The following is an 18,804-nucleotide window of genomic DNA, read 5'->3' as shown; positions in this document are numbered from 1 at the left end:
TCAGAGCAAACTGTGGGATTATTTCTGTTAATAATTTGGATCTTTGCAATTTCTAAAAGGCTTATAACTTGGGGTTTAGAGAACAGTTATGAGGCATTCTCATTGCTAAATCATGCTCTGGGGAAGTCTGCCATTTAATGTCATAGGCTAGGGCTACCTAGTTGTTATTGATGGTGTTTGAGCTGAAGAAAATGCATGTGTTTCTGTAAGGTAACAGGAGCTTGACATTCACTAAGGAGATAAATGAGGCATTGACAGGCTGTTTTGTAAGAGTTGAGATTGTTTGCTTCATTAATAGGGGTTTTTGAAGATCCGAGTTTTCTCCTTTCTGGCTAGTAATAATTGTGTAGTATTTCCCCTTTAATTGATATGACTTCATCCTTAAAGAAAGATAATAAAATCCCTTCCTAGAAGCTTACTGCTTTTTCAGCTTTTGCCTTCCTGCTACAAAGTATCTTGTTTTGGCCAGGCATAGTGGCTCATGCCTGTAATCCCAGCACTTTGGGAGGCCAAGGCGGGCAGATCTCTTGAGCCCAGGAGTTCAAGACCAGCCTAGGCAACATAGGAATCCCCCATCTCTACAAAAAATATGAAAATTACCTGAGCATGGTAGCACATGCCTATAGTCCCAGCTACTTGGGTGGCTGAGGTGGGAGGATTGCCTGAGCCCTGGAGGTTGAGGACTCAGTGAGCCATGATCACGCCACAGCACTCCAGCCTGGGCGGTAGGGTGAGTCCCTGTCAAAAAAAAAAAAAAAGTATCTAATTTTACCCTCTTATAGTTATTTTACTGTAAAATTTAACCTTTTTGCAGTATGTTCAACTTCTTGGTGGCACGATGTAGAAAGAACATTGGATGTGAAATGTTGTATGATACATGTATATATCACTGTACAAAATGAGATATATTACATGATTGTGGAAGATTGCAGCTTCCATGGTGTTCACTTAGTCTGTTTACATTCATTATTTTTTAAAATGATCTTTTTTTTTTTTTTTTGGGAGATGGAGTTTCGTTCTTGTTGCCCAGGGTGGAGTCCAATGGCATGGTCTCGGCTCACTGCAACCTCTGCCTCCTGGGTTCAAGCGATTCTCCTGCCTCAGCCTCCTGAGTAACGCCCACCACCACGCCTGACTAATTTTTGTATTTTTAGTAGAGATGGAGTTTCACCATGTTGGCCAGGCTGGTCTTGAACTCCTGACCTCAGGTGATCTGCCTGCCTAGGCCTCCCAAAGTGCTGGGATTATAGGCATGAGCCACCATGCCCAGCCGCTAATTTTTGCATTTTTAGTAGAGACTGAGTTTCACCATGTTGGCCAGGATGGTCTCGATCTCCTGGCCTCCCAAAATGCTGGGATTATAGGCGTGAGTTTTTTTTTTTTTTTTTTTATTGACACCCCTCCCTCTTTATCAACAGCTTTTCCTTTCATTTTGTAGTCGTATTCTCCCAGATCTTTATTTTATTTTATTTTACTTTTCATTTAAAGCCTCAGATGTTTTTCTTAGCCACTGCTGAATTCTGAAACTCTTGCCACAGGTTGTGGAGGAGTTGGCTTTTAAAGATTAAGTTTGGATGACTTCTTGTGAGTTCTGTCTAATAAAGAGTGCAGGGCTGGGCTTTGGCAGGAGAATAGAACATATTTCCTTGAGGGGTATAATTCACTCATGAACCAAATTTCACATACTAAAAATAACAATTCCACATCTGCTGGGTTTTATTGGGGTCAGGAAAATGTCTTCTCTTAGAAGTTAAGTTGAATGTGATACCAGGGTTGGTTTGCCAAGGGTGTCACTAAACTTGGGGTCAGATTGCTGAGATCTAATTTGTTAAAAAGTTGTGTTTTAGACCAGTACATTTGGACATTAATGAAAAGTAGGTTTAGATGATTTAAATGTCTTACCAGTTATCGTTTTTGTGCAAAAGATCATATGAAAGAATTTTCTATTTTAAGATTATATTTTATCAAATATAATATCGAATGTTTCTGCATCTTTTGTCTTTCCCTAATATTATACTTTTTTTTTTTAATTTAAAAAATTTATTTTCTAGAGATATCAGCACAGAAAGATATACTTGTTTCTTAGGGTGTTTGGTGCTTTTTAAATGGTTATTTCAGTTTAAGTAGGAAAGATCTCATTCAAAATCTAAGTGCTTTGAGGGGGCTGGGTGCAGTGGCTCATGGCTGTAATCCCAGCACTTTGGGAAGCCAAGGCGGGTGGATTGCCTGAGCTCAGGAGTTCGTGACCAGCCTGGACAACATGGTGAAACCCCGTCTCTACTAAAATACAAAAAATTAGCTGGGCATGGCGGCGTGTGCCTGTAGTCCCAGCTAGTCGGGAGGATGAGGCAGGAGAATTGCTTGAACCTCGGAGGAAGAGGTTGCAGTGATCCGAGATTGCACCACTGCACTCCAGCCTGGGCAACAGAGCTAGATTCCATCTCAAAAAGAAAAAAAAATCTAAGTGCTTTGATTTGAAAATCAGTGGGTATGAGAAGACAGTCTTCAGACCTTTTCCATCGCTCCTATTTATTCATTCCAGTGGCTTTCTCTTCATAAATGATGTCATTGTTAAATCACGTTGCCTTGTGTAATGGGGCCATTTTAGTTTTTAATTAAATAACGAGTGCCTTCTGTTTCAGAAAAGTTTAGTATCTGTTCTATCTCCCTTTCTCTTTGTTTCATTTTGTAAAGTAGCATGTAAACGTGCAACTAATAATTTACTTCCACTCATTACTTGCTTTTCTTACCCTCTTTGATAATGTTTTAAAATGTAAGATGAACATCTGTAGAAAAGTTATTACATAATGCTTTTTAAGTTACTTATTCGGTGTCTGTCAACTTTAGTAGATGATAATTAGTTGAGTTTTTTCATTTTACTGTTTAATAGAAAAACAAACACATTATTTTTCATATTTCTTACAGAAAGTGGTTTTTTTTTTTTTTTTTTTTTGAGACGGAGTCTCGCTCTGTTGCCCAGGCTGGAGTGCAGTGGCACGATCTTGGCTCACTGCAAGCTCCGCCTCTTGGGTTTGCGCCATTCTCCTGCCTGAGCCTCCCGAGTAGCTGGGACTACAGGCACCCGCCACCACGCCTGGCTAATTTTTTGTATTTTTAGTAGAGACGGGGTTTCACCATGTTAGCCAGGATGGTCTCGATCTCCTGACCTCGTGATCCGCCCGCCTCGGCCTCCCAAAGTGCTGGGATTACAAGCGTGAGCCACCGTGCCCGGCCAGAAAGTGTTAAATAGTATTATCGTTTTCTTTAACATTTAGTAATATACAGGGCCTGGTATGCTAAAGGATTACTTTAAAATGTATTTGCCCACACTATGATATGACTATATTGTTAATACTGTGCTAAGAATTATTTCCCTTAGAAACTTTTTTTTTAAGTAATGTCTTTTTTTATTTTTTATTTATTTATTTATTTTTTTGAGACGGAGTCTCGCTCTGTTGCCAGGCTGGAGTGCAGTTTCCGCCTCCTGGGTTCAAGCGATTCTCCTCCTTCAGTCTCCCTAGTAGCTGGGACTACAGGCGTGCGCCACCAGGCCTAGCTAATTTTTGTATTTTTAGTAGAGACGGGGTTTCCCCATGTTGGCCAGGATAGTCTCGATCTCTTGACCTTGTGTTCTACCCGCCTTGGCCTCCCAAAGTGCTGGGATTACAGGCGTGAGCCACTGCGCCCGGCCTTTTTTTAAGTAATTTCAATTTTTATTTTGTTTGTTACATAATCCTGAGGTTTGGGATACAAATGATCTTGTTACCCGGGTCCGGTCGTGAGCATAGCACCCAACAGTTAGTTTTACCAACATTACCCCCGATCCTCCCGTATCTAGTAGTCCCCAGTGTCTATTGTTGCCATCTTTATGTCCATACATACTCAATGTTTAGCTCCCACTTACAAGTGAGAACATGCGGTATTTTGTTTTCTGTTCCTGCGTTTATTCACTTACGATAATGGCTTCCAGCTGCATCCAGACATGGATTCAAAAGATATGATTTCATTCTTTTTTATGGCTATCCTGAAAAACGTTTCTGTAGAAAGTTTCTAAGTGTATCTTTGAGTTGGTTGCAAATCTGTGCTGTAATTTGGATTTGTCCTTTTGTTCCAGTGTTTTTTGGACTCTGAATGGCTTGTGGAAATTGGGCAGTATGACTTGTTTGACAAGTTTGGATGTGCATATCTAATTTACTATGAATCCTCCTTCTCACCTATATACAAAATAAATAACCACTTGGAAGAAGGAGTTTTCTGTTTGTTTTTTTTGAGACGGAGTCACGCTCTTGTGACAGAGGCTGGAGTGCAGAGGCGCCATCTCGGCTCACTGCAACCTCTGCCTCCCGAGTTCAAGCGATTCTCCTGCCTCAGCCTCCTAAGTAGCTGGGATTACAGGAGCCCACAACCACACCAGGCTAATTTTTTTTTTTTTTTTTTTTTTTTTTTTTTTTTTGAGACAGAGTCTCGCTCTGTCGCCCGGGCTGGAGTGCAGTGGCGCAATCTCGGCTCACTGCAAGCTCCGCCTCCCGGGTTCACGCCATTCTCCTGCCTCAGCCTCCGAGTAGCTGGGACTACAGGCGCCCGCCACCGCGCCCGGCTAATTTTTTGTATTTTTTTAGTAGAGACGGGGTTTCACCGTGGTCTCGATCTCCTGACCTCGTAATCCGCCCGCCTCGGCCTCCCAAAGTGCTGGGATTACAAGCGTGAGCCACCGCGCCCGGCCTACACCAGGCTAATTTTTTTGTATATTTAGTAGAGATGGGGTTTCACCATGCTGGCCAGGCTGGTCTCAAACTCCTGACCTCAGGTGATCCGCCCACCTCAGCCTCCCAAAGTGCTGGGATTACAGGCGTGAGCCACCACCATGCCCGGCCTAGAAGGAGGTTTTGTTTGTTGTTGTTGTTGTTGCTGTTTTTTGCTTTTGTTTTTGTTTTGTTTTGTTTTTTTGAGACGGAATCTCACTGTTGCCCAGGTTGGAGTGCAGTGGCATGATCTCGGCTCACTGCAGGCTCCGCCCCCCGGCGTTCATGCCATTCTCCTGCCTCAGCCTCCCGAGTAGCTGGGACTACAGGCACCTGCCACCTCACCCGGCTAATTTTTTGTAGCTTTTTTTTTTAGTAGAGACAGGGTTTCACTGTGTTAGCCAGGATGGTCTCGATCTCCTGACCTCATGATCCGCCTGCCTCGGCCTCCCAAAGTGCTGGGATTACAGGCGTGAGCCACCGTGCCCGGCCGTTGCTGTTTTTTTTGAGACAAAGTCTCTCTCTGTCGCCCAGGCTGGAGTGCAGTGGCCCTATCTCAGCTCACTGCAACCTCCGCCTCCCAGGTTCAAGTGATTCTCCTGCCTCAGCCTCTGAGTAGCCGGGATTACAGGTGGCCTGCCACCATGCCCGGCTAATTTTTGTATTTTTAGTACAGACCGGGTTTCACCATGTTGGTCACCAGGTTTTGAACTCCTGACCTCGTGATCTGCCTGCCTCAACCTCCCAAATGCTGGGATTACAGGCGTGAGCCACCACACCTGGTCTAGAAGGAGTTTTAAAATATAAAATACCTAGATCAAGACAAAGACTTAGGCAGGTAGTGGCCCAAATCTGTAATTCCAGCACTTTTGGAGGTCAGGGCGAGGAGGACTGGGTTAGCCCAGAAGTTCGAAAACAACCTGGGCAACATAGTGAAACCCCCATCTCTTTTTCCTTTCTTTCTTTTTTTTCTTTTTTTTGAGACAGAGTCTTGCTCTTGTTGCCCAGGCGTGATCTCTGCTCACCGCAACCTCTGCCTCCCGGGTTCAAGCGATTTTCCTGCCTCAGCCTCCTGAGTAGCTGGGATTATAGGCATGCGCCACCACGCCAGCTAATTTTGTATTTTTAGTAGAGATGGAGTGTCTCCATGTCTTTCAGGCTGGTCTCGAACTCCTGACCTCAGGTGATCTGCTCGCCTCAGCCTCCCAAAGTGTTAGGATTACAGGCGTGAGCCACTGCACCTGGACTGCATTTTCCTTTTTTTTTTTTTTTTTTTTTTAATTTTGAGACAGAATTTTTCCTCTTGTTGCCCAGGCTGGAGTGCAATGGTGCCATCTTGGCTCACTGCAACATCCACCTCCTGGTTTCAAGCAATTCTCTTGCCTCATCCTCCCGAGTAGCTGGGATTACAGGTGTGGGCCACCACGCCCAGCTAATTTTTGTATTTTTAGTAGAGACAGAGTTTCATCATGTTGGCCAGGCTAGTCTTGAACTCCTGATCTCAGGTGATCCACCCGCCGTGGTCTCCCAAAGTGCTGGGATTACAGGTGTGAGCCACCGTGCCCAGCCTTTAATTAGCCTTTGAAAACCAGAAGGTGGACCAGGTGTGGTGCCTCACGCCTATAACCCAAGCACTTTGGGAGGCCGAGGTGAGTGGATCACCTGAGATCGGGAGTTCAAGACCAGCCTGACCAACATGGAGAAACCCCGTCTCTCCTAAAAGTACAAAATTAGCCCGCCCATGGTGGCGGGCGCCTGTTGTCCCAGCTACTCGAGAGGCTGAGGCAGGAGAATTGCTTGAACCTGGGAGGTGGAGATGGAGGTGAGCCAAGATCGAACCATTGCACTCCAGCCTGGGCAACAAGAGCAAAACTCCGTCTCAAAAAAAAAAAAAAAAAAAAAAAGAAAGTACTCTGCTTAGAATTATTTGACAGTTTCTTGCACTTATGAAAAAAATAAATTTTGTGTAGATCATTTGCCTTAAAGAAGATAAAAAGCCCTTAACTGTGAAACCTGTTTGGAAATTTTCCAAAAAATCAAGTTTGTTTCTCTCTTTTTGTGTTATTTTTTTAAAGTATCGTGTGTGTGTGTGTGTGTGTGTGTATATGTGTGTGTGTGTGTGTGAGACAGGGTATTGCTCTGGTGCCCAGACTGCTGTGGCACAATCAGGGCCTACTGCAGCCTTGACCTCCTGGGATCAAGCGAGTCTGCTTCAGCCTCCCAAAGTGTTGGGTTTACGGATATGAGCCACTGTGCGTGGTCTTTTTTATTTTTGGAGATAAGGTCTTTCCTTTTTTTTTTTTGAGATGCAGTCTCACCCTGTCGCCCAGGCTGGAGTGCAGTGGCGCGATCTTGGCTCACTGCAAGCTCCGCCTCCCGGGTTCACGCCATTCTCCTGCCTCAGCCTCCCGAGTAGCTGGGACTACAGGCGCCCGCCACCACGCCCAGCTAATTTTTTGTATTTTTAGTGGAGATGGGTTTTCACCGTGTTAGCCAGGATGATCTCAATCTCCTGACCTCGTGATCCACCCGCCTCGGCCTCCCAAAGTGCCGGGATTATAGATGTGAGTCACCGTGCCCAGCTGGAGATAAGGTCTTCCTATTTTGCCTGGGGTAGTCTTGAACTCCTGGGCTCAAGCAGTCCTCCAACTCAGCCTCCCCAGTAGCTGGGATTATGGGCACAAGTTTCTTTGGTTTGGTGTCCCTTTGAAAGAATATCTGTATCTTCTGGCCAAGTGCAGTGGCTCACGTCTGTAATCCCAGCACTTTGGGAGGCTGAGGTGGGTGGATCACTTGAGACCAGGAGTTCGAGACCAGCCTGGCTAACATGGTGAAACCTCGTCTCAACTGAAAATACAAAAGTAGCTGGACTTGGTGGTGCGTGCCTTTAATCCTAGCTACTCCCACGGCTGAGACAGGAGAATCGCTTGAATCTGTGAGGTGGAATTTGCAGTGAGTTGAGACAGCACCACTGTACTCCAGCCTGGGTGACAGAGACAGAATATTTGTATCTTTTGTCTTGTCACATTAAAAAACAAAAACGAGTATCTGGCGTTATCACATTTTAAGGCTTCTTATTTAGCTTTCTTAAGTGCTGTTTAAGAAATTCAGTTATGGTTTAGTTAACTTACATAGGCATTTGCTGAACACCAGTATACTTAGTAATATAATTACTCCCAGCAGGCTCAAGAATGAGAAAAGTATAAAAGTAAAAATGAGTTCCAATTTTTGGTACTTCATTCGTAGACAGATTTAGCAAAATTTATTGAACATTTATTATGTGCCAATGCCCTAGCTTCTTGGAGCCCTTGAAGCAGATAAGGTTGCTGCTAGGCCGGGCACAGTGGCTCATGCCTGTAATCCCAGCACTTTGGGAGGCTAAGGTGGGTGGATCACGAGGTCAGGAGAACGAGACCATCCTGGCTAACACAGTGAAACCCCGTCTCTACTAAAAATACAAAAAAAAAAAAAAAAAAAAAATTAGCTGGGCGTATCTGGGCATGGTGGCTCACGCCTGTAATCCCAGCACTTTGGGAGGCTGAAGCGGGTGGATCCACAAGGTCAGGAGTTCGAGACCAGCCTGGCCAACATAGTGAAACCCCATCTCTACTAAAAATACAAAAATTAGCTGGGTGTGCTGGTGTGTGCCTGTAGTCCCAGCTGCTCCAGAGGCTGAGGCGGGAGAATCGCCTGAACCTGGGAAGTGGAGGTTGCAGTGAGCCGAGATCGCACCATTGCACTCCAGCCTGGGTGACAGAGTGAGACTCTTGTCTAAAAAAAAAAATTTTAGCCGAGCATGGTAGCAGGCAACTGTTGTCCCAGCTACTCAGGACGCTGAGGCAGGAGAATGGCGTGAACCTGGGAGGCAGAGTTCGCAGTGAGCGGAGATCACTGCACTCCAGCTTGGGAGACAGAGCAAGATTCCATCTCAAAAAAAAAAAGAGGGTGAGGCAGGAGAATCGCTTGAACCCAGGAGGCGAAAAGCCCCCTTTGTTAACACTTTTTAACATTCCTACTGAACCTTTGGTCTTATCAGACAATGATATGGTTGTGTGTGCAGATGAACTTCCTTACTTTAATCTTCTAGTGCAAAATGAAAGTAGAAAATTAAACTATTTTGGTCTGAACTGACTGTTAATTTAGTGGAATTTCTTGACTTCTGCTTATAGAAGTAGGATGATTATAACTACTTAATTTCTTGTGATGTGGATTTGTAGATACAGAAATATGTATAAACAAATATTTAAGTATTAGCTATTCTTTGTACCACTTTAACCACTTTAGATATGTCAGTGTTTTAGATCTTAACTGCCTATAGGGCAGGAACCACCTCTTTTTTTGTTTTTGTTTTTTGTTTTGAGACAGAGTCCTGCTCTGTCTCCCAGGCTGGATGGAGTGCAGTGCCATGATCTTGGCTCACTGCAACCTCTGCCTCCCGGGTTCAAGCGATTCTGCTGCCTCAGCCTCCCGAGTAGCTGGGATTACAGGCATGCACCACCACGCCTAGCTAATTTTTGTATTTTTAGTAGAGACAGGGTTTCACCATGTTGGCCAGGCTGATCTCAAACTTGTGACCTCAAGTGATTCACCCTCCTTGGCCTCCCAAAGTGCTGGGATTAGACATGAGCCACCAAACCCGGTCTTTTGATTTTTATGTTTTAATAATACAAAATTTGCTTGCTACCGTAAACATTTGGGTAAATAATAAATACGATGTGAAGGAGAACTGTGGTTGTGCACAAAGGACTGCTGATGCAAATTACAGTTTCAGTGTGGGTAATGAGAAAATTAAAAGCATTTACTTGATAAAGATCTGTAGAACTTAAATTTGCAAACTTCTTTTGAGGATGGGAAAAATAAATAACAGTTTATATAAATAATATTGATTGAAAACAGTCAAACAATGCAAAATTAATAGAGAAAGTAAAATTTACTGAAATTTGTGCAAATGGATTTACTGTTGACAATTTGGTGAACATCCTTCCAGCCATCTTTTTGTACATTTCTGTACAATTTATAAAGAAATCTATGTGTAGTTTTGTCAATATGCACTTAAGTGTGATCATACTATCCACAGTGCTTTGTAACCTATTTTCACTGACCACTGTGTCATGAACATCTTTTTTGTGTAAGTAAATGTAAGTCTGCATCATTTAAAATGATTTTATGGTAATTCCATAGGGTATTTGTAGTAGAATTACTAGAATTTACTTAACCTTATTGATGTACATTTGTTTCCAAAATTTCACTGTTATAAGCAATACTGTGATGAACATCCTTATCAAATATTTGATTAAAATTTTTTGTTTTTTGTTTTTTTGAGCCTTAGCCTCCTGAGTAGCTGGGACTACAGGCGTGCTCCACCACGCCCGGCTAATTTTTGTTTTTTTGGTTTTTTTTTTGAGATGGAGTTTCACTCTTGTTGCCCAGGCTGGAGTGCAATGGCGCGATCTCTGGCTCACCACAACCTCCGCCTCCTGGATTCAAGCGATTCTCCTGCCTCAGCCTCCCAAGCAGCTGGGATTACAGGCCACCACACCCAGCTAATTTTGTATTTTTAGTAGAGACGGGGTTTCTCCATGTTGGTCAGGGTGGTTTCGAACTCTCAACCTCAGGTGATCCGCCCGCCTCGGCCTCCCAAAGTGCTGAGATTACAGGCGTGAGCCACCGTGCCCGGCAATTTTTGTATTTTTAGTAAAGACGGGATTTCATCATGTTGGCCAGGATGGTCTCAGTCTCCTGACCTCGTGATCCGCCTGCCTGGGCCTCCCAAAGTTATGGGATTACCGGCGTGAGCCACTGGTCCCAGCTCAATCATTTTTAGTATATTCACAGGATTGTGCAACCATCACTACAACCCAAGAACATTTTCATCATCCAACAAAGAAACACCTCTTGCCCATTGGCAGCCATGCCCCATTCTCGTGTTCACTCCCAGCCCCAAGCAATGTATGTACTTTTCACCTCTGTAGAATTGACTATTCTAGATATTTCACGTAAATAGAATCATACAGCATGTGGTCTTTTATGACTGCCTTCTTTCAATTAGCATAATGTTTCCAAGGTTCATCCATGTTGTAGCATGTGTTAGTACTCTTTTTTATTGCCAAATAATATTTCATTGTGTATATATACCACATTTTGTTTATTCATTCACCAGTTGATGGGCGTTTGGGTTGTTTCTGTGTTTTAGCTATCATGCATAATGCTGCTATGAATATTTGTTTATACATTTTTGTGTGAACATATGTTTTAATTTCTCTTGGTTATATACGTAGGAGTGGAGTTACTGGGTTAGATTCAGTTGTGATGAGTTCGAGTCTGTATCTTTGTTTTGTTTGTTTTGTTTTTTGAGTTTTTTTGAGACAGAGCCTTGCTCTGTCGCCCAGGCTGGAGTGGTACACTCTAGGCTCACTGCAACCTCCACCTACCAGGTTCGAGTGATTCTCCTGTCTCAGCCTCCGGAGTAGCTGGGATTACAGGTGTGCACCACCACACTGGGCTAATTTTTTTTTTTTTTTTTTTTAAGACAGAGTCTCGCTCTGTCGCTCAGGCTGGAGTGAAGTGGCACAATCTCACCTCACTGCAAGCTCCGCCTCCCAGGTTCACGCCATTCTACTGCCTCAGCCTCCTGAGTAGCTGGTACTACAGGTGCCCGCTACCATGCTTGGCTAACTTTTGTATTTTTAGTAGAGATGGGGTTTCACCATGTTGGCCAGGCTGGTCTCGAACTCCTGACTTCAGGTGATCCAGCTGTGTCAGGCTCCTAAAGACCAAAGTGCTGGGATTACAGGCATGAGCCACCTCGCCTGGGTGAGTTTATATCTTGATCTTAAACATATTGGTTGCCCCATTTTTTTACTATCCTTGGCAGTCTTACTGTTTTACTTATTTCCTAGAAATATTAAGTTTTTCTGGCCTGGCACGGTGGCACGCGCCTGTAATCCCAGCACCTTGGGAGGCTGAGGCAGGTGGATCACCTGAGGTCGAGAGTTTGAGACCAGCCTAACATGGCGAAACCCTGTCCCTGCTAAAAGTACAAAAATTAGCCGGGCATGTAATCCCAGCTATTCAGGAGGCCGAGGCAGGAGAATCACTAGAACCCAGGAGGTGGAGGTTGCATTGAGCCAAGATCACGCCATTGCACTCCAGCCTGGGCGACAAGAACAAGACTCCGTCTCAAAAAAAAAAAAAAAAAAAAGGCATTGAATGCTCTTATCTATTTCATGCACACAACAAATAATGATACTGGCAAGACATATTGAGATGTAAACTGCACAGTCAAGAAAATTTTTATATGTTCATCATAATCATTACTTATTTTAAGGAAATATGATTTGGGGCCATGCTCAGTGTTGATTAAACAAAATATTGGTGTATATCTTATTTCATGATTACTTACTATGGTTTTGTCAGTCCTTAAGATATTTTCCTAATACTGTTAGCTACAATGTGTGATCTTGGCTCCCTGCAGCCTCCGTCTCCCAGGTTCAAGCAATTCTCCTGCCTCAGCCTTCCAAGTAGCTAGGATTACAGGTGCCCACCACCACACGCAGCTAATATTTGTATTTTTAGTAAAGACGGAGTTTCATTATGTTGGCCAGGCTGGCCTGGAACTCCTGGCCTCAGGCGATCTATCCAGCTCGGCCTTGTAAAGTGTTGGGATTATAGGTGTGAGCCTCTTCATTTGTTTTTCACAGTAATTTTATGAAGTTGGTAATTGGTCGCAGTTTTACTGATGCAGAAACTGACAACCAGAAAAGTTTTTGCTCCGTGTCAGAAACTTAATCAAATGGTTGTGAAAGGACTCTTATCTAAGTTTCTCTTACTCCAAAACATGTTCTTTTTTTTTTTTGAGACGGAGCCTCGCTCTGTCGCCCAGGCTGGAGTGCAGTGGCGCAATCTCGGCTCACTGCAAGCTCCGCCTCCCGGGTTCATGCCATTCTCCTGCCTCAGCCTCTCCGAGTAGCTGGGACTACAGGCGCCCGCCACCACGCCCGGCTAATTTTTTTTTGTATTTTTAGTAGAGACGGGGTTTCACCGTGGTCTCGATCTCCTGACCTCATGATCCGCCCGCCTCGGCCTCCCAAAGTGCTGGGATTACAAGCGTGAGCCACCGCGCCCGGCCCAAAACATGTTCTTAACCCTGTACTCTAGTACATTTTCCTAGTTTTAGCTCTACCAATATCATGAAAATCTCAGACATTCTGATTAAATTTATTTTCGTGCCAGGCGCGGTGGCTCACGCTTGTAATCCCAGCACTTTGGGAGGCCGAGGCGGGCGGATCACGAGGTCAGGAGATCAAGACCACGGTGAAACCCCGTCTCTACTAAAAATACAAAAAAAATTAGCCGGGCGTGGTGGCGGGCACCTGTAGTCCCAGCTACTCGGAGAGGCTGAGGCAGGAGAATGGCATGAACCTGGGAGGCGGAGCTTGCAGTGAGCTGAGATTGCACCACTGCACTCCAGCCTGGGCCACAGAGGAAGACTCCGTCTCAAAAAAAAAAAAAAAAAAAAATTTATTTTAGTGCCATAGGCTGCACCCTTTTTTTTTTTTTTTTTTTTTTTTTTTAAAGACAGAGTTTCGCTCTTGTCGCCCAGGCTGGAGTGCAATGGCAGATCTCGGCTCACTGCAACCTCCGCCTCCCGAGTTCAAGCAATTCTCCTGCCTCAGCCTCCCAAGTAGCTGGGACTATAGGCATGCGCCACCATGCCCGGCTAATTTTTGTATTTTTAGTAGACACGGGGTTTCACCATCTTGGCCAGGCTGGTCTCGAACTCCTGACCTCATGATCCACCCGCCTCGGCCTCCCAAAGTACTGGGATTATAGGCATAAGCCATTGCGCCTGGCCTAGACTGCACCATAAAAGTGATTGAATGAGAAGGAGTCCGGGCAAGGTGGCTCACGCTGGTAATCCCAGCACTTTGGGAGGCCAAGGTGGGGTGGATCACCTAAGGTCAGGAGTTTGAGACCAGCCTGGCCAAACTGGTGAAACCCTGTCTCTACTAAAAATGCAAGTGGGTGCAGTGGCTCACGCCTGTAATCCCATCACTTTAGGAGGTCAAGGCAGGCGGATCATGAGATCAGGAGTTGGAGACCAGCCTGGCCAATATGGTGAAACCCCGTCTCTACTAAAAAAGTAAAAAATTAACCGAGCGTGGTGGCGCATGCCTGTAGCATGTAGTCCCAGTTACTTAGAAGGCTGAGGCAGGAGAATCGTTGGAACCTGGGAGGCAGAGGTTGCAGTGAGTCGAGGTCGCGCCACTGCACTCCAGCCTGGGCGACAGAGTGAGGCTCCATCTCAAAAAAAAAAAAAAATACAGAAATTAGCCAGGCATGGTGGCAGGAGCCTCTACCTGCAATCACAGCTACTCGGGAGGCTGAGGTAGGAGAACCGCTTGAACCAGGGAGGCGGAGGTGGCAGTGGACCAAGATTCTACTGCACTCCCACTCCGTCTCAAGAAAGAAAAAAAAAACAAGAATGAGAAGGAAAGCACAAGGAAAGGTTTATTAGGCACAGTAACTCAAAATTATGTTGAAGAGCTGAAAGGAATAGAGATTAGGTACAGAAGTAAAATCAAGAACCTGGATTTCTAGATGTTAAGTCTGTCCTACCTCATTTAGTTACTTTCTTTCCTTATAAAGTAGATGAAACAAAGCAGTCCAAGTTAACACCTTGCATTTACAGAAATCTTTTTTGTTTTTTGTTGTTTTGTTTTTGAGACGGAGTCTCACTCTGTCGCCCAGGCTGGAGTGCAGTGGCGCGATCTCGGCTCACTGCAAGCTCCGCCTCCCAGGTTCACGCCATTCTCCTGCCTCAGCCTCCCGAGTAGCTGGGACTACAGGCGCCTGCCACCACGCCCGGCTAATTTTTTTTTTTTTTTTTTTTTTTTTTTTTTTTTTTTTAGTAGAGACGGGGTTTCACCGTATTAGCCAGGATCGTCTCCATCTCCTGACCTTGTGATCCGCCCGCCTCAGCCTCCCAAAGTGCTGGGATTACAGGCGTGAGCCACCGCGCCTGGCCAATTTTTTGTTTTTTTGAGATGGGCTCTTACTCTGTCACCCAGGCTGGAATGCAGTTGTACAATCAGGGCTCACTGCTGCCTCCATCTCCCAGGCTCAAGTGATTACCCTGCTTCATCCTCCCAAGTAGTTGGGACTCCAGGCACACGCCACCATGCCCAGCTAATTTTTTTGTAGAGATGAGGTCTTACTGTGTTGCCCAGACCGATCTCAAACTCCTGGGCTCAAGCAATCCTCCTGCCTTGGCCTCCCAAGGTGCTGGGATTATAGGGATGAGCCACCGTGCCTGCCCAGACATCTTAAATATATGGATAGAGTTGCTAACTTATTTACAAGGTGCCGTGATAGACTAATACTTATTTATAGTAAATGCTTTGAAAATTTGGGAAAGGCTAGGCAGCAGTATCTAACGTCTGTAATCACAACAGAACATTTTGGGGGGCTGAGGCGGGAGGATCACTTGAGCCCAGGAGCTCGAGATCAGCCTGGACAACATGATGAGACCTGGTCTCCTTAAAAAAATGAAAGGCCGGGCGTGGTGGCTTATACTTGTAATCCCAGCACTTTGGGAGGCCGAGGCAGGCGGATCATGAGGTCAGGAGATCGAGACCAACCTGGCTAACACAGTGAAATCCCGTCTCTACTAAAAATACAAAAAATTAGCCAGGCGTGGTGGTGGGCGCCTGTAGTCCCAGCTACTCGGGAGGCTGAGGCAGGAGAATGGCGTGAACCCTGGAGGCGGAGCTTGCAGTGAGCCGAGATCGTGCCACTGCACTCCAGCCTGGGCGACAGAGCGAGACTCCGTCTCAAAAAAAAAAAAAGGAAAGAAGTCTTGAGAAGAATATTATCTGTCACTTTATAAGATACTACTTTTGCGAAGAATATTGTTAGCTGGGTGCGGTGACTCACGCCTGTAATCAGCACTTTGGGAGGCCGAGGCGGGCGGATCATGAGGTCAGGAGTTCGAGACCAGCCTGTTGAAGATGGTGAAACCCCATCTCTACTAAAAAAAACGAAATACAAAAAGTAGCCAGGTGTGGTGGTGGGTGCCTGTAATCCCAGCTACTCAGGAGGCTGAGACAAAAGAATCGCTTGAACCCGGGAGGCGAAGGTTGCAGTGAGCCAAGATCGTGCCATTGCACTCCAGCCTGGGCAACAAGAGCGTAACTCAGTCTCAAAAAAAAAAAAAAGAATATTATCTGTCACTTTTTACCAGTGGCCTAGAGCTGTGTTTGAAAATGTCAAATGTGACCAACTGAGTCATGATGAGAGTCTAAGGCATTTTAGCATACACTGTTTATTTATATATTTTTTTGAGTTGGAATCTTGTTCTCTTGACCAGACTGGCATGCAGTGATGTGATCATAGCTCACTGCAGCCTTAAACACCTTGGCTCAAGCAATCCTCCTCCCACCTTAGCCTGCTGAGTAGCTGGGACCATAGGCGCATGCCACCATGCCCAACTAATTATTATTATTATTTGGCGACGAAGTCTCGCTCTATCGGCCAGGCTGGAGTGCAGTGGCACAGTCTCGGCTCACTGCAACCTCTGCCTCCTGGGTTCAAGCAATTCCTGTCTCAGCCTCCCGAGTAGCTAGGATTTCAGGTGTCCTCCACCATACCCAGCTGATTTTTTTTTTGTTTTGTTTTTGTATTTTTAGTAGAGATGGGGGTTTTACCATGTTGGCCAGGCTGGTATTGAACTCCTGACCTCAAGTAATCCAAACACCTTGGCCTCCCAAAGTGCTGGGATTACAGGCGTGAGCTACCGTGCCCAGCCTATTATTTATTTTATAGACAGTGTCTCTACGTTGCCCAGGCTGGTCTTGAACTCCTAATCTCAAGCAGTTCTCTCGCCTCAGCCTCCCAAAGTGCTGAGGTTACAGGCAGAACCACATGTAAATATATGGACATTGCTGGTTCAAAGTAGATGTACATTTAAATATTTTCAAACTGGCCTTCAAAAAGTTGTACTAATTTATCACTATTTGTGTATGAAAATATCTGTTTCCGGCTGGGCATGGTGGCTCATGCCTGTAATCCCAGCACTTTGGAAGGCCGAGGCGGGTGGATCACCTAAGGTCAGGAGTTCAAGACAGCCTGACCAACATGGCGAAACCCCGTCTCTCCTAAAAATACAAAAAAGTTAGTCAGTCATGGTGGCACATGCCTGTAGTCCCAGCTACTTGGGAGGCTGAGGCAGGAGAATCACTTGAACCCAGGAGATGGAGGTTGCAGCGAGCCCAGATTATGCCACTGCACTCCAGAGCCAGCGAGACTCTCTCTCAAAAAAAGGAAAGAACAGAGAGAGAAGGAAGGAGGGAAGGAGGGAGGGAGGGAGGGAAGGAAGAGAGAGAGGGAGGGTCTGTTTCCCTGTACCCTTGCCAATGCTGTATGTTATTAGGGTTTCAACTTTTGGTAATCTGATAGGTGAAAAATTACAAATGCATTATAAGTGGAGTTGCATTTTAAAAACTATGACTGATGGGGAGAGGGGTGAGGGATAGCATTAGGAGATATACCTAATGCTAAATGACGAGTTAATGGGTGCAGCACACCAACATGGCACATGTATACATATGTAACAAACCTGGACGTTGTGCACATGTACCCTAAAACTTAAAGTATAATAATAATAAAATTTAAAAAAACTATGACAGAGATTTGATCAGATTTTTACATATTTATTGGCTCTTGGTATTTTCTTTTTCTTTTTTTTTGAGACAGAGTCTTGCTCTGTCGCCCAGGCTGGAGTACAATGGCACAGTCTCAGCTAACTGCAACCTCCGCCTCCCGGGTTCAAGCGATTCTCCTGGCTCAGCCTCCTGAGGAGCTGAGATTACAGGCATGCATACCATGCCCAGCTAATTTTGTATTTTTAGTAGAGACGGGATTTCTCCGTATTGGTCAGGCTGGTCTTGAACTCCTGACCTCAGGTGATGCACCCACCTCGGCCTCCCAAAGTGATGGAATTACAGGCATGAACCACTGTGCCCAGCCACTCTTGGTATTTTCAATGATGATTCTTGAGATTTCAGTGAGTCTTCAGGTGTCAGTGAATGGAATGGCTAATAAACATAAAAAGGCTTCAAAACTTGTGATACTGTGAATGTAGGATGTCAGTTCAAAAGAAATGATGCCGTGACTGTAGGGTATCACTGAGATGCCAGTGATAACCTGCCCATGTCACATGTTGACCCTTTTCTCTCTTAATTTCAGGTGATCATGGAGCTCAGCTTGGTCTCCACGGGGCTGGTGGTGATGGAATACATGATGACACAGCAGGTGGAGAAGAAGGAGAAAACAGCCCAGATGCCCAACCCCAAGCCGGTCGGAGGACCCGGCGGGAAGCATGCACCTGCCCCTACTGTAAAGACAGTGAAGGAAGGTGAGTTGACGCAGCCAGTTTCTTACAAATATAAAGAAAAATTAATAGATTTGGAGGTTGGAGGAAGAAGGTTAATTTTTTTTTTTTTTTTTTTTTTTTGAGACTGAGTCTGACTCTGTCGCCTAGGCTGGAGTGCAGTGGCGCGATCTCGGCTCACTGCAAGCTCCACCTCCTGGGTTCACGCCATTCTCCTGCCTCAGCCTCCCGAGTAGCTGGGACTACAGGCACCTGTTACCACACTCGGTATTTTTTTGTATTTTTAGTAGAGACGGGGTTTCACTGTGTTAGCCAGGATGGTCTCAATCTCCTGACCTCATGATCTGCCCGCCTCGGCCTGCTAAAGTGCTGGGATTACCAGCGTGAGCCACCATGTCCGGCGAAGGTTAATTTTTTTTTAGGATTTAAGACTCAGAGCTGGATGCATATAATCCCAGCACTTTGGGAGGCCAAGATAGGAGGATCACTTGAGCCCAGGAGTTTGAGACCAGCCTCAGCAAGAAAGCGAGAGCTGGTCTCTACAAAAAATTTAAAAATTATGTGGGAATATTTTACTGGCAATAAAAAGAGAAAATGAAAAAAAAAATTTTTTTTTTTTCCTGAGACAAAGTCTTGCTGTGTCACCCAGGCTGGAGTGCAGTGGCACATTCT

General features: G+C 45.1%; 1 protein-coding gene across 3 annotated transcripts in view; it reads left to right on the top strand.

The window, feature by feature from the left end:
* The window catches only part of SP1 (Sp1 transcription factor), a 35,933-nt gene that overhangs the window by 8,082 nt on the left and 9,047 nt on the right, over positions 1-18,804 (top strand). For all 3 annotated transcript variants that reach the window (XM_055249161.2, XM_055249166.2, XM_055249162.2), the window contains exon 4: positions 17,988-18,156. In XM_055249161.2, coding sequence (XP_055105136.1) covers positions 17,988-18,156 — 169 coding nt within the window. The remainder of the gene's footprint in view (positions 1-17,987; positions 18,157-18,804) is intronic.

Source organism: Symphalangus syndactylus, chromosome 17 (genome assembly GCF_028878055.3).
Source record: "Symphalangus syndactylus isolate Jambi chromosome 17, NHGRI_mSymSyn1-v2.1_pri, whole genome shotgun sequence".
Lineage (NCBI taxonomy): Eukaryota > Metazoa > Chordata > Mammalia > Primates > Hylobatidae > Symphalangus > Symphalangus syndactylus.
The sequence above is the reverse complement of the archived record's forward strand: the minus strand, read 5'-3'. Positions and strand labels throughout refer to the sequence as shown.